Genomic DNA, 15,681 nt, shown 5'->3' with positions numbered 1-15,681 from the left:
GTCATAGATGTATCAATTAAAAGGGGTGTACTGAATGTTGTCTTCATAATGGGTTGGTCTGCTTTGTAAGAGATGTGTATGAGAGCATGTAATCATTAATACTTTCACATGGAAACATTACAGAGTTTCATAAATACAATTAATTTACTCATTTCTAAGCAAAGCATGTATTTGGAAAATTGCTAACCCCTTTTTTACTCATCGGCGTTTCCAACGTGTTTTTATGTTGCTGGTGATTCTTCCTCTTTCTGTTACTGTTATTGAAATCCAGATACAAGTATAACTTTGAGAATTACACTGTAAAAACAATTACGTACTGAAGCATTTGTTTCCTTTTGTTTTCTATGAGAAGTAATTTGTGACACAAATGCAATAGCTTCTTACACAATATGAATCATAGCAGCAGCTACAGCTGTCTCTCGTGTGCACCTTAGAGAGGGAGGTGTCCTTCATCGCTGCAGAGGATGACTGGTTCTCTTCAACTGTTATGGAAGACAATGGGGAGCATTGTGCATGTCATATAAAGCATCCGCCTTTATTGACTTAGGTAAGTCTCGCTGTTGTTGCTAGCACTCAGCGTTCAGAGATAACTTCCTCTGTCAAAACACAAACGCTATGCCCACTCCACGTCTCACATCAGCTCGTGCTAATTACCTGAGCATACCCTAAGCTGACAGGTGAAGGTGTGCGATGGATGTCTTAGTGGGTGGGGGGGAAAGGGGCTGGTTAAGGTTGACACCACTCCGGTGACCTACAGCTGAACTTGGACCTGTGAGAAAATAACAGGTTTTCCAATTAGGCCCAAAGTGTCTCACCTCAGGCATTTTCTTTTCTGGAAGTCTTTCTTACCTCTCCACACAACAATTAGGACCGAGGAGCTCCCCAGCCTGTGGAGACCTGCATCCCTGCCTGCCTACCCGCCGGGGCCTCTGCTTTCACAAAGATATTCAACAGGAAAATGTTTCATACTCATACACTGCAATTAACGCAGTACCTGTTCCAAAAGCTTTTGTTGTTTTAGTCATAATTTAACCAGGTGGAGAAGCTGAGTCACAGCCCATTCCACATAGGCCTAGAAACTGGTATGACAAATTCTGAATGATCAGCACTGAGTTCATTCTGAACAAGTAACCATTGTGTGCACCAGCAGTTGTTTTCAGTTAATTAATTCTGACAGACTTAATGCAAGACTGGTTACCTCAACCATGCAGCTTGACTTGTTCAGTTAAAAATAAGCAATGATGGCGATTAAAGGCTAATAACAAATAAGACTAAAAAACAAAAATACAAAATAGAAATGGATTTTTTAGGGAAATCTATGCCCACTGTTTTCTTCTATTATTTTAGACATTCAGGAAGCTTTTTGTTTCAGTTACAGAGCTCATTAATAGTGGTAGTAATACTGATTAGCATGTTAACACATCCAAACTACTTTTAGCAGTGTTGATCTCTAATAAAGTTTGTAGTACTCCTAGAAAGACTATTATACCTGACAGATGTTTTAATTGATCCTAATTATCTTACATGTTGTTTAATCAGATTGCTTTGTTATTCTTGGATGAAAAGTAAATGAATATATAATCAATAATCATTTCTAAAATGTCAAAAAATAATGTGTAAGTATGAGTCATTTCCAAGGAAATGAAAGAAAACATTCACAGGAATGAAAAGAACTTGTGGTGTGTGTTTTGTGCTTAACTGACAAACAGCAGGAAAAACATGAATGATGAACCAAACAGAAACAGGAAGTTTCTATAACCATTGATTTTTTTTGAATCTTGTCTCTGATTTATGCAAATACTGCAAAAGTTACAAAGAAATTCAACAATACTTCCTTCTTCCATACTTCCTTGCCTTCTATAGATTAATAAGTACTATATGAAGCATGCTTAAGAGTGTTTACACAAGGCGTAAAAACCCAGTGTACATTACTCAATGTTAACCTGTGCTGTTGGCTTAAGAAATCATCCATGTCCGGTATCAGTCACTAAAAATACACTTAAGACTTTTCCTGACTCGCTCAGCGACAGAGAGGAGCCCTTAGGTGCACTACGGGCCATCGTGTTCTCTGTACAGATAAAAGATGATAAATGTCACAACACAGCGTTTAAATGCTTTGTTCGCTTGACTGTGATTTATGATGAACTTTGACTGCTTTTAATATATCTTGAAAAGCTCCAACAGTAATGGATCTGCCTGAACTTCAGTCTGACAAAGCTACTGTAACTGCTTGATTTAGACGTGCTTAACATGACGTGACGGTACGTTTAGAAACCGGATCCTCTGGGTGATTTTCATTTGTTTGATTTAACTTTATAAGAGATGCACCAAAACAAACAGCAGAACTCGTTTGTGGTTGCAAATATGTAAATAGAATAAAATCTTTAAAAGTGCATTACATTGTGCTGTTCTGGACTTTGGAATTGAAGGTTTAATCAAAAGATAAAAAATTTATTTTAAAACCCTTATAGCCCCACACGTGGGAAATTTTTGTAGCCCTCTGCATTTGATCCATTCACTCAATGAAGCAGTGGGCAGCTGCCAAACTAGCACCCGGGGAGCAGTGTGTAGAGATGGCACCTTGCTCAAGGGCACCTCAGGGTAGCTGTTCGGTGGATTCAAACCCCTGACCTTCCTGTCATGGGGCAACCTCTCTACCTACAGAGCTCTCACCACCCATAATTATAAAAAACCTGTACCTCAGTAAGACCACACAAAGCTTGAACGATAGCTATTTTATTAAGTGCATTTACGTACATAAACACACACTTGTATATAGTAAAAATAATTTTACACAAACCTAAAAAAAAAACAAAAACAAACAACAAACAAGTTTACCAAACAAGCATTATATACATCGGAAAAATACTGCACGTTTCATCTTAAACAATGACAAATAAACGTAAATCTGCAAAACTCAACAGTCGAAACTCTGAAACATTTGAGATCTGTAACAGAACAGCGCAGAGTTTGATGTACATGGAGAAGTCACAGGCAGTTTAAAACTGTTATTTTAATTCAGGTCTAACGTACCAATTGGGGTAATCATGCAGAGCCTGCAGGCTGAAGACATATTGGAGACTTTATATGTGTGACGGGTATTGACGTGTGAGTCTAAACTGCTTTAGAGTTGTGGTTTCCTTGTGGTTGAAAATCATATGTACTTTCATTGAAAAAAAAAATCAGGAACAGCTGAAACATCACATATATATATATATATATAACACCCAGCATATATATATATAACACCCAGCATATATATATATAACACCCAGCAGGCGGTTTATCCTTCAAGCTCGGGTCCTCTACCAGAGGCCTGGGAGCTTGAGGGTCCTGCGCAGTATCTTAGCTGTTCCCAGGACTGCGCTCTTCTGGACAGAGATGAACAAGAAGGCAGCGGTGGGCAAGAGACGAAGACGGCCGTAGTGATCGATATATATATATATATATATATATATATATACTATTTTTCATCCAATCCAATTAAAAAACAGCAGTTTATATACTTGTTCATACGTGTATATATTTGAAAGACCATATGTTTTCTACATGTTTCTATTGCATGATACAGTGTATGGCTTGGCAGAAACATTTCCTTTGATCTTTGAAAAAACAAAATAAAAATGCAAGCTTATATGAGCAAATAATAACCAGAGCTCTACAATCTGACTCCAGACTAAAAAATAGAGGTCTTCTTGTCTAAACTTTACAAATCCGTCTCGAAATATGGCACTTACAGTTAGAAATGATTATAAAAAATATACTGCATTTGATATTATTTTATTTAAAAAGCTTTCCTCTGAGACCAAGAAGGCACTGTAACCGTTTCATATTACAGAGTTTTGGCAGTGAAGTAATGTATAATACAAAGATTCATAGACACCTTTTTAATAAGGCATTGGTTGATATTTTGGCACCAACGATGACTGCTGAGATACACGTTAAGGCCAGACCGACCTTTTTTTTTTTTGATTACTACTCCTTACGCTGCAGGCTGAAGGCAAAAGGTTTACCAGTGCAATCAGTATTTATGGAGATTTGCTCTCAGTATGGCACAATTTCCAGTGAACGAAAAACTCAATGCTACACTGGGTAAAAGCTCTAGGCCACTAACGTGAAGCCGACGATATAGCTAAAGCAACTGGCTCTTAACACCACACAGGCTTTTTTACAGTGATCCTGAGGCACTATCTGTTTTCAGGTTGGCATTAGTCTTTGGTTTGTTCTTGCTTAGCTGGCTGTGTGAGTTTCTGACACAAGGAGTGGCAGCTCTCGCTCGGATCCCTCCACTGCTCCGGCTGGATTGTGACTTTCCGAACTGAGATCTTGAGGTTCCAGTTGGGGTGCTTCTCCTCCACTCTGCACCACCGCCGCTTTCTCAGCTAATCTCCTCATCCTCTCCTCTTCTTCAATTTTCAGTCGCCGCTCTTCAGCCTCTATTTCCTCCGTGGTGGGAATGGAGTTCTTCTTGGGTCTTCCCTTGGGCTTAGTCGGAGCCTCGTGACCTCCTTTGAGCACCTAGGATAACACACAGGCGGTCTTAGTGGACTCCTCTGGTGATAAATGGCAGCAGAAGTCAAAGGCAACGCTTGCTATTATAGTAATTAAGTGAAGACATATCGCTACTGGCTCCGCCTTGTGCACTCATTTATCTTTAACGATTTCAGGTCTTTTTTGTTCTCTCAGTTGTTGACCCTTCTACAAAAAGTGTTTGCTCTCGCTGCCGTCATCATCAGTCACACTACACTCTGCCTCTCCGCACCCTCCACTTCCTTCCATGTTGCTATATTTACTTAATATTGTAGCATAAAATAGTAGCAGCAAACATTTCTAAAACGGTGGTGTACAATGAAAACAAAATAATCCAAAATGAAAAGGAAGCAAAAAACAAATATTACTGGCCTGCATGCAAAAAGCATTCATAATAACACATTCAGTTTTTGTACTTAATTACAGATAATCCTTTTTCTCATAAAAGAATCAAACAACATTTAATCAAAATGCTTTTGTCCAAATAATCTGAATTTAGATTTGATTTACCCAAAACTAACATTGCCTTTGGCTTCAATATTATTACTTTATTGGCTCATTTTGGCAAAGAAGATCATACACATTATTGCCAGTTGCAGTGTTAGTAAAAGACGTTGTCATTTTTCCAATTCCACTACCGACGGCCTTTCCAGTTAAGAATATTTGTTGAATCTGACTTGTACAACTAAAAACACATCAAGCTTTACTTCAGAACTTACCATTTTCTTCCACTTCATACGCCTGTTTTGATACCATGTCTTCACCTGAAGCTGTGTGAGACCAAGCGACTGTGCCAGGTCTAACCTGCAGAAGCACAAAAAAAACAAGATAAAGTTTACTTATGTATATATTTTAGTGTGCTTGTTCCAGTACAGTCCTGGAACCTATCCAGGACATATATCATTACTGTTGGCATGCTTTAAACATCAGTTTCTCTTCACACGAACACAAAAATGAAGAAATCTTGACACTAATTGTGCTCTGTGAATTATAGACTATGATTTCAACTATATAATGCAATTTCATGCCTAAAGGTTCGCAACACTGAAAACTTAAAAAGAGCGTTAGGCCACACTCTGTTTAAGCATCTCACGCCAGAGATTATATGCCAGGAACTCCAGTCTGACACTGTACACCTGCAGCCATCTATGCCAACATCGGTAATCCCATCATAGCGCTCGTAGCTGGATAATTGAGACCGTCGGAGAAAATTCAGAATGCATCCACCACATGTGGTGATCCATGACTAATAGGGCTATTTGTTGGTGTGTAATATAAAACCTCAGGAAGGGCCAGATAAAGTGGACAAGGCATCCATTAGTAGAAAGAAAAGTTCTTTTTTTTCTTAAATGAGATTTCCTCTTCCCTGATCTTACTCCAGGTCTTTAACAGCCAGATGAAGGATTTTTCACGACCAGCACCCCCCAGGGACAGGAGCTGACTTTCATTTGATGGTGATAGTGAAAACCAAGACAGCAAAAAAGAGAGAACAAAATCTAAAAAACAGAGCTACAGAAAAACAAATCCCTGAGATTCATGGATCTATCTGCATTACCTTATACTAGACAAGAAGCATGTGTGTCCGTGCGTGCCAGTGTGTCTAAAAAGACAAGACATGAGGGCAATTGAGCTGTCCATCAGATTTCTATAGATGTAGAGTAAAAACTGGAGGCTAGAAACAGTAATTGCAAAAAAAGCAAAACACCCCAATTATTTATAGTCATTAGTTCTCAATGGGGAAAAACCACACGCACACAGCAGTACAAACAGTATCTGAGTCACTCCCTCCAGGCCACTGCAAGGCCGCCATTTTGTTCTGTTCTCACACTTTTCACGGGACTCCTGGGTGAAACTGAATACCTCTTAACAAGGGCGATGATGATAAAGATGACGATCATTAGAACACTTGTAATAATACTCGGAAGTGTAACAAAATCATTACCGCTCCGCGATATAAATACTTTAAAGTCGTTTTTTTTTTCAGGAATATTTTTGGTTTTGCTTCTGTCCGCCCCCGCGCATACTCTCAGTTCGAGACCGCAGAGATTCTCGGCCAAGAAAAGGGAAGAGGGAAGCTAAGTTGTCTTTGGATCATAACAAACCTAAGTGAGGCGCATGCCACACCTTTGATGTGGGGTTTTAAAAGGGGATTTTCTCTGTTGATGTTTTTCCACTACCTGGGTGTTTAATTAATTTTCAACACAGTGTCAGAATCGGATATTTTGACAGGACACAGTATTTTGGCACAGTATTTCATACGGGTAGTTGGTTTTTGATCACTCAGTTGTACTCTGCCTCGGGGCCTCTGCTTAAGATGAGGCATGGCACCTTTCCAGCAGCTCCAGGCAGGCAAAGATGTGATACATTAAATAATGCATCGTGGGAGTTTTCCCCATGGAGAGGATGTAAATGGAATGACAAATAAATCTGGTTTAATCCAGAAATGCTAATTTATTTTTAGATCGCACGTAGCACACAGTTACACTGCAATGAGTGCAACGAGGACGATGCGTTTGCAACATGTTCCTGCAAAGAGGAGCTATGTCAGTGTGTAAACAGGTGAACATGTTGCAGCAGTTATTTACGTTTTTATCACCACTCTCTATGCATATTAAAAAATGAATAAGGGGGAATAAGGGGGTACAGAGGTGCACGAAATCTCTACGTGAAGGTTCACAAGCAGCTTAAAATTCCTGCTGCACATGTGAAGCTGCTTGGAGCGCTTTAAACAACATTTATGGCAAAATGCTCTTCTGGCTTATAATGGAAAAGCAGCCTGCAGGCCAAATATAAAGTCGAGCTCTACAGTTTTAACTGGAAAAAATACGGTCCCAAAAATGACCCGTAGAATGGAACTTAAGACACAGATATTACTTCATCTTATTGTAGAAAGCTTAATGCACTTTATGTACACCTGCAGATGTGTGAAATGATTGGCAGTAAATCAGTGTAATACATTTCTGTTTGCTTGTGTTGGCCACTGTCCCTGTTTCACTGAATAAGGCAGTGTTTGGTTGCTGGGGCCTTTTGCTGTTCTAGAGCTCAGGGTTAAAACGTTACTCGTGTCTCAACTAGAACGCTGAGGTAATGCTTTGGCTTTGACGAATTCACATTACATGAGACATGCCCCACAGGATAAATCAAAACTTATGATGCTGGGTTAACCGCCACTTGATAATTGCATCTGTGGCTTTGTGGATGTGCTCGAGGGTGCGCACGTTATGCACTTTCAAATTTTGCTTCGTGTAAGTTCGCATGCAGGTTGTCAAAATGCTATGGCTGAGTTGCACTTATATCACACTTGCTGCTGGTGCATTCTCGTCAACTGCATGTAGAGGTTACCTCTGACGCTTCAGAGGTTTGATTTCTTTTATGCAAAATGTTGGTGCGGATGAGGCGAAATCGTGACTTTGTTTCGTTTATGGGCTTTTATGTTGTGTGTCGTTTCAGTCAGATTTTAGTGTCTGCACCATACTGACCTATCAGGAGTGGACAAGTACTTCTGCTTCTGGAACTTCTTCTCCAGGCCCATCAGTTGCAGCTCAGTAAAAATAGTACGGCTGCGACGTGGCTTCTTCAGGCGGGGTGTGCTGCGCTCAGTCTCCGACTCGCTGCTGATACTGAGGGGCGTCTGGCTGGGTGACAGCTCAGAGCCTCTGGGATGCTGTGGGGAAAGCAGTGGCAGATGTGGATGGGCAGCGCCCGGAGAGGACGGCTGCGGGACGTGAGCAGGCAGGTTGGGCGGCTGCCTCGTGATCACTGAGAGGAGCGGGTAGGCACGTAGTGACGAGGAGCCTGGACACAAACATAGAGAAATGCATTAAAGTCCAGTAGTTAGAATACACATCCTTCTGAATCACCGCAGCTTTCAAAGAGAGCTATTTTGGACTGCTCAGTCACCTCGGTTATACCATTATCGACCGCCTGTAATTGCTTAGACAGGTTCGTTTTTAATTGGCCAGCGTTTGCCGTGAAAAGTGTTTTGGTTGTGACCTTCCTCATGTAGAGGGCTGTGATCCCAATGACGCAGGCTGTGTTTTACACTGATCCTCTGAACCGCTCAAATGACTGATTATTTTTCAGAGGTTGTTAAGCGCTAACTGCTTCCCAACACAAAACAACCACATGCACACCCACACACAGAGACGAGTGCAGGCACAATAAGCTGTAATAAAATCTAAAAACTAAATCGAACACCACTCAAATAATAAACTTTTCCCCTCTCTTATGTTCTCTCCCACTCTTGCAAACTACACACACACACACACACACTTTTGCTCTCTATCAGAGAAGACAGAAGCAGCAGACGCCAGAATCAATAAAAGCAGCACTTGTCTGGAGCCTATGGGGGAGAGATGGAGACCTGGAGGTTAGCACAGAGGATGCAGTGGGTCACGCAAAGCAAATATAATATCCGCCAGAGAAAAAAAATCTACACAGCTTTAAAGAGTAAAACCATTCCCTTAACCAGAAATCACACTCAATCTGAGCATGGTGCAGGCTGTAATGCACGGGCTGATAAGGAACAGTGGAAAGGGCACAAGTGGTATTATGGGAGTAGATGAGGAAGATACGGAGAGGGATAAAATGCTCCAGTGGCAAGGAAAAAATAGCCAGTTGTCACACACGGAAACGCCCAGCATGTGTGTTTCTGGGTGCCTGTGGCAGATTTGTCTTCTTTAGCTTCTCGTTAACCAATAGACAACCTCAACGCAGTGAAATATATATGCCAGAGCTGACAGAAAACATACTGTCTGAACTTTTTCTGTATGTTTTTTCAAGGTAGGTGAGAACAACATGAACCCAGAAAGAAAATGGAGCACACTTTCTGAATCTTACGGTTAAATGAGTCATACATACAGAGACTTAAGCTATAAAATGTGCATCAATTCAGTTAAACCTCTCTGTTTAATTATTAATTAACAGCAAGCATGCCACATTTAAATGCATATACGCACAGCCACTGTTGCCTTCCAAACGAAGAAAGGCACATACACACATGACACTCTGCCTCAGGCTCATCGTGACATCATGGTAAGACACTGAGGTCATCGCTAATCCTCCAATGTTAGATTGGTGGTATTGCAACAAGTCTAGACAAGAAGACCTCTCTTCTGTCCTTGTATGAGCTTGCCATATATTCATGTTTCTTTTACATGGTTTCTGTCTTTCGCTCTGTATCATATCTATGTTTGTTTGAGTGACTCATCAGAGATAATAAATACATCATACATATTTACTGAACTATAATTTACAGGAAAAGTGGACCGTGTCAGTCACTGCTGTCCGACAAAAGAACACACTTTTGTTTGTCTTCACAACTAAAGAAAATCTTGTGTCAACAAAACTAAACGGTGTCTACCGAGAGTCCCCCAGAGGTGAGACGACTAACAAAGAATGGAGCAAAGAATGCTAGCCCTCATGGTGACTTTCCACTGACAGTAAAGCCATCCCTCTGACATGCTGTTGACAAGTGCCAGTGTCCTGTCAATAGTCTACAAATAAACTGTTTGAGTAGTTGCAAGAGCGCAGTTCAGCTCCATGCAAAAGCACACTGATACTCTTGATAATCACAGTTGGAATGCAGGCACTGGTACAAATGCTTGTAGTAACCATTACAGAAGACATACTTGCTAAGAATAGATCAAGAAGAGCAGTTTGTTAAGCACTCCTTTTGATACCAGCTGTTTTCTCTATTGATAACATGGTTATTATGACATAACACTTACTGAAAAAAACTTTATTTTGCACTCATTTTCATTGAGTGAAGAGCAAGCGTGTTATTTTTAGAACTACACGGAAAATAGTTTTAATGCCACAATTTTAATGTCACAACCTGGAACTGCCTGATGCCTATCATAACATCTACACTCCTTCTGTCACTTGTTTTCTTTCCTCAATGGTGAGGAAGTATGGGTGAGTCATTGCTTTGCTATGACAAGTGTACGTGAACATTTGACATGTTCTGCATATAAACTATCTGATGACATCTAGGATGTTGCTCAATTAATTGTCTTTCTTTTTTGCTTGTTTGCTTTTGTCCTCGCTCCTTGAAAACAAATCAAACACTGCTGGGACAACCTGATGTAGTTTCTCTGTTTTTCCTCAGCCACAAATATTTAATTTCCGTTAAATTCCTCTAATCCTGACTGATCATAGGAATTTAATGGTCCTTCTCGGAATGTACCAGAGAAAAAATTTCTTGTATCTTATTGAGCGTAACTGTGTAAAAGTGTTTTTGCTCTAAGAGAGTCAGCCCATCTATCAAAAAGCATCGCGTTAAACGTGCTAAGCATTTAGCCTGAAACCCGATCTACAGAGGTGGCAGCAGAAATTAGCCCGTAGCATCAACTACTTTTAGAGACAACTTATTACTTATCCTTTTTAGAAACAGAAAAATCTCATGGCTATGCAGGAATGACAAGGAGATGACAAGCTGCCAAACATTATCCTTAACGGAAGATTGAAGACGTGTGTGCATTTTCTCTTTGTGTGTATGCATACTCGCCTGTGTGTGCCGACATGGGTGTAATCATACTGCTTAACTTGACTTTATGCTTAATGGGAGACTTTATTGTCTGCAGCAGATTAAGTTTTAAGATGGGATAAAAACCCTTTTGCTCACTTGGATTTCTCCTATAAGCCCTCAGCCAATGCTAAACCAGTATGCAGCAGCCCTTGGGCTTCACACTACTCTTTTTTTCATTATGTTGTCAGGTGAGATTACACCACAGTTGATCTTAATCTCTCTCACCTCTTCCAGAAAACACCACTAAAAGCCCTACCCTAGGTCCTGCTGAGAGATGGAAAGCCAAATGAAATATTGTAAGCTGCCATTCTGCTGCTCACTGCTCAGCACCAGGTCAAGGCTCATTATCTCAGATCCCTCTGTAACTCACATGGAACAAATTCTATGAATACTGTACACCATTAAAAGCTCAGTTTATTTAACATTGGGAGGGGGGGGGGGGGGGGGGGGGTGAAGATAAAAACAACAACAACTCTCAGAATAAATGCACTGAGAACATTAAGGTGGTATGTTTAACTAACACTGGAGCAATTAGAAAAACAAAAAAAACACAGTAAACTAACATCTCATTTGTCATCCTGCAGTCAACATTGATGGCATCACTGTCTTTCAGCGGCCTCAACTGGCAGCAGGAGGCTATAACATCTTTTCCTTCACAGAATGAAGAAATCAACTTTCACTGTTAGGGGGCCATTCAGCAGCCAGCCACCTCTCTTTGGCCCAGGACCTCTAAGCCTGCCAGCTTCCATATCAAGCTCTAAAAGCCATTGATGTTGGAGAATATACTGTGTCCAACACCCCCACAGCTACAAATAAGTAGTGGGCACAGTGTTCTGATATGCAGGGCGGGTTACACTATCCATCCGAACAGAGGGGTGCCAAAGCCCAGTCATAGTGCCTTCTAGCATACACCAACCATATCAGAGGGATGAGGGAATCGTTCCCCCTATTTTTATCCCCCCCATCGCTGTCATCATCAAATTGCAGTGGCTATTATTTCAGGCTCTAGAGCAATTATCCTAATGGTTACCAGAGCGTGCAGTAGCCTTTGAGTTGTTGTGATTCAGTGGAAAATACAAGTTAAGAGTCAACAAAAAAGTTGTGTTTTTGTGAAAGGTAACATGGTGTACCATGAGATCTGTCAAACTGTAGTTTGGTTCAGCGACTACAAGACACATTTAAGGGGCTGTTTTCAAACTGACTTCAAATCAATGGTCTGTCTATCTATCTATCTCATTTCAGCAGCATGAGCATGAAATACTAAAACACACTAAATAACCTCAAAAAGAGCCACGGTTATTCGTTTAAGTCATATAATTTAGCTCTATATTTCCTTCAGTATTGGTCTAAACACACCAGTACACTGTATTATTATTATTATTATTATTATTATTATTATTATTATTATTATTATCATCATCATTAGTGTTTTGTTTCCTACAACTTTTTCCATGTTACTACATCTATATTTCTAGCAACACATAATCATTTATCATCATTTAATCTGTAAATACCCACCGCGTAAGGGACATTGAGGGCAGCATTTGGCAAGCCAGAAAACTCATATTCATCAAAACAAATGAGATAAAATAGACTGAAGGTTGGCGCTTAGTTATGACGGGTTTCTAGCGTTAGATATTTCTTTATCGTTTACTTTATCTGCTGCGCTCTTCGTTGACCTATCAGTTCAATCATTTATCCGCTCGATAAAAAAAAGTTCTTAAGCATCATTGAAATTCACTGACGAATGGACTTGAGTTTCAACACCAAACACTTAGCTGATATGAAACGATTTATCATGTAAAGTTTAGAATGATGAAGATGAAGTCACTGTTGTAGCAATAATAGAAAGTCCAGACTAACTGTGATTAAACGACACTAGAAAACAAATATGCAAGCCTTCAAAGAGATATGAAATCTGGCAATGCAATAATGTTTATATATATTTTTTTATTTGTACTATCGTATCAAATCAATTATCTATCTATCTATGATCATTAAAATAATAATAGAGTAACTGAACACAATGTGGAGCTACGTTACCATATTGTTCTGTCAACACAGACGCATAATCCTCATCACCATTGAGTGTATGTCGAGTTGTACCTGCCTAATATACCTCAGCCTGTGTACAGGAAATAACAATTCACCAATCACGCGACATTTAAATATATCATATTATTCTGATTATTATTTAAATTTAAAAAATCGATTACAGTACCGAAATACTATGTAAGTGTTTCCATTTTATGCGTAAAATTATCTGCAACCTACTAATGAGTGCGTCTCACATATATTTTAAAAATATCTGTTTACTTTATTTCTTTCCCAAGTAGACGGGAGAAACGTCTTACCCGAACACGAATGAAGAGGCTTTGGTCGAACAATGAGTGAAGGACACACCGAGTAGAGAGAGAGTTTCTCAAAATAATCACATGTCTCCTTCGAGAGGATCTCGTCAATCATGAAAGTCTTGTAGCGCCGCCTGGCAGCTTTCAGCTGCCCAGGGGAGGAGAGCCTCAACTCGGCTTGACAGTGCATGATCTGTCCCTGTGCGTCGTGCGCAATCGTCGCTGCACAAAGTCTTCAGTAATTTCTAAGCATATGAAGCTTCAACCGTCTTTAAAGCCGACTGTTGGAGTTCATGCGTTAAAACAGCTCATTGCTTATCTTTAAAAATGAAGTTTAGCTTTCCCTGAAGTGTCCCGGTGAGGATCGCTAGCCTTTAACTTGAGCTGCGCAGAGCGGTGCAGCGGTAATGAACTCACTACAATCTGTGCTCACACCCACTGCTATATAAACCATCCCTTAACACAACTCTGCTGCTCTCTCTCTCTCTCTGTCTCTCTCTCTCTCTCTCTCTCTCACACACACACACACACACACACACACACACACACACACACACACGTACTGTACATACAATACCTCATGCCCGCATAAAAACTTGTTTCTCTCTCAGCTTTATTTTGCGGAGTAGCCCACAACTTAGAGCGCAAGAGTAAAACCACAGTTTCCAGAACAGAAACTAATATTATCATTAGAGCTATACTATTAAAATAATATTAATATACCTATCAAACTCATACATTTAATATTATTAGCAGTGTTTCAGGTCAAGTAGACCTCGGTTTTCAGGCTAAGATTATTTATTAACACAAAACTGGTGGCGCTTCATGATTCACATGAAATCATTTGTAATTGTCTTTAGCTGTAGACTAGTGCGTAAGGATCTGTCCGAGAAACCGCATGCGGTGTAGTCTATTCGATAGTTTGTTTTATTCACTCTATCACAGGCTATAACCTCGGAGAACCATAAGTTCATTTATGTGGGAATGTCGGGATAACTTCTTTCTTTCTTTCTTTCTTTCTTTCTTTCTTTCTTTCTTTCTACATTATACGTTTTATACAACATACAGTTATGTGGTTTGTTATTTCTTTAAAACTATTTAATTATTTATATACACCGCAAAATCATTTTAATTTTTAACAAAACAACAGCATCAACAACAACCGTAATAATAATAATAATAATAATAATAATAATAATAATAATAATAATAATAATAATAATAATAATAGCACATAAAAGATATTTTACTTTAAAACGGTAAACACAAGAATTTATGCTATAACGGACCCCAAACCTTTTGTGGTTACAGGCCATGTCAGTTGACTTATAGTCATTATTCATATCGCAAACAAGCTGCGGCAGGTGTAATTTATCACAAATCAGCATGCATGGCAGGATCATACACAAAAAGTCTTATTAACAGTCACTTTTCAACAAAATTGGCTTCCACAGAATAAAAACATCCTTGTTCCTGCTTGGCACAGAATTCGTTTGGTTCAACGGTGAAATCTATTTTAAGAGAAGTATCTGTCATTAAGGTCGAATAAAGGTAGGATGAGTGTCAGCCACGAGCTGACAGCTCTGGCATTAATGCGTGGAAGGCTATAGGCACGTCCAACTCGCACAAACTAATCTCTGTATATTTTCTCAGTGTTTTATTTCCCTGTAATCTTCATTTTAGAATTGTTATCACACAGAAAAGAAAAGACAAAATCTAATTTTTGGCTACTCTTTTGTTTTTAAGTCCACTAACGAATAACTGTTTAAAAGAAATAAGTTTAAGAGTTCTTGCTGCATAATTTGATTTGGTTTTTATTTTCTTTTTTTCTTTTTGTGTGTGTACGTTATGATTGTAATAAAGTGAACAACAGTCTTCTGGCGAGAAAGGCTAGTACAGATAGTTTCAAACTGTCCGAAAAACGTCGAAAAGTCGGTGTCCGGGGGAAACAATTATCACAACAGGAAATAAACTGAACCCGGTGGCAACTCGCACCTCCACAGCCGCCGTGTCCAAAGTGTGGAGGGGGGAAATGTGGGACCTCTGCACGGGAAGCTCAGCTTTCTTTTTCAGAGGGTTGATGGCTTGATCAAAGAGGAGATGGAAACAACTGCTGAGGTGTCCGCAGAACACGTTTTACTTTTTAAGTCGTTGATGCACGAAAGAAAGAAGAAAAGTATTCTCTGGTGATATAATTTCTGAATATTTAAATGTATTTAACTTTACTTGTGATTGCAAATAACAACAGTAATATTAAAGTCAAATGAGATT

The 15,681-nt window shown here is 39.6% G+C and overlaps 1 protein-coding gene across 1 annotated transcript; it reads right to left on the bottom strand.

Annotated features, from left to right (window-relative positions):
* Window positions 1-2,720: 2,720 nt before the first annotated feature.
* barx2 (BARX homeobox 2) lies at window positions 2,721-13,832 on the bottom strand. Its single transcript, XM_004543955.5, has 4 exons — window positions 13,414-13,832; window positions 8,010-8,325; window positions 5,250-5,334; window positions 2,721-4,518 (listed from the first exon to the last, which is right to left on the bottom strand). Exons 1-4 carry the CDS (start codon window positions 13,598-13,600, stop codon window positions 4,231-4,233), a joined length of 876 nt encoding a protein of 291 aa, XP_004544012.1. The 5' UTR covers window positions 13,601-13,832; the 3' UTR covers window positions 2,721-4,230.
* Window positions 13,833-15,681: the final 1,849 nt, after the last annotated feature.

The sequence above is a fragment of the Maylandia zebra genome, linkage group LG14 (genome assembly GCF_041146795.1).
Source record: "Maylandia zebra isolate NMK-2024a linkage group LG14, Mzebra_GT3a, whole genome shotgun sequence".
Lineage (NCBI taxonomy): Eukaryota > Metazoa > Chordata > Actinopteri > Cichliformes > Cichlidae > Maylandia > Maylandia zebra.
The sequence above is the reverse complement of the archived record's forward strand: the minus strand, read 5'-3'. Positions and strand labels throughout refer to the sequence as shown.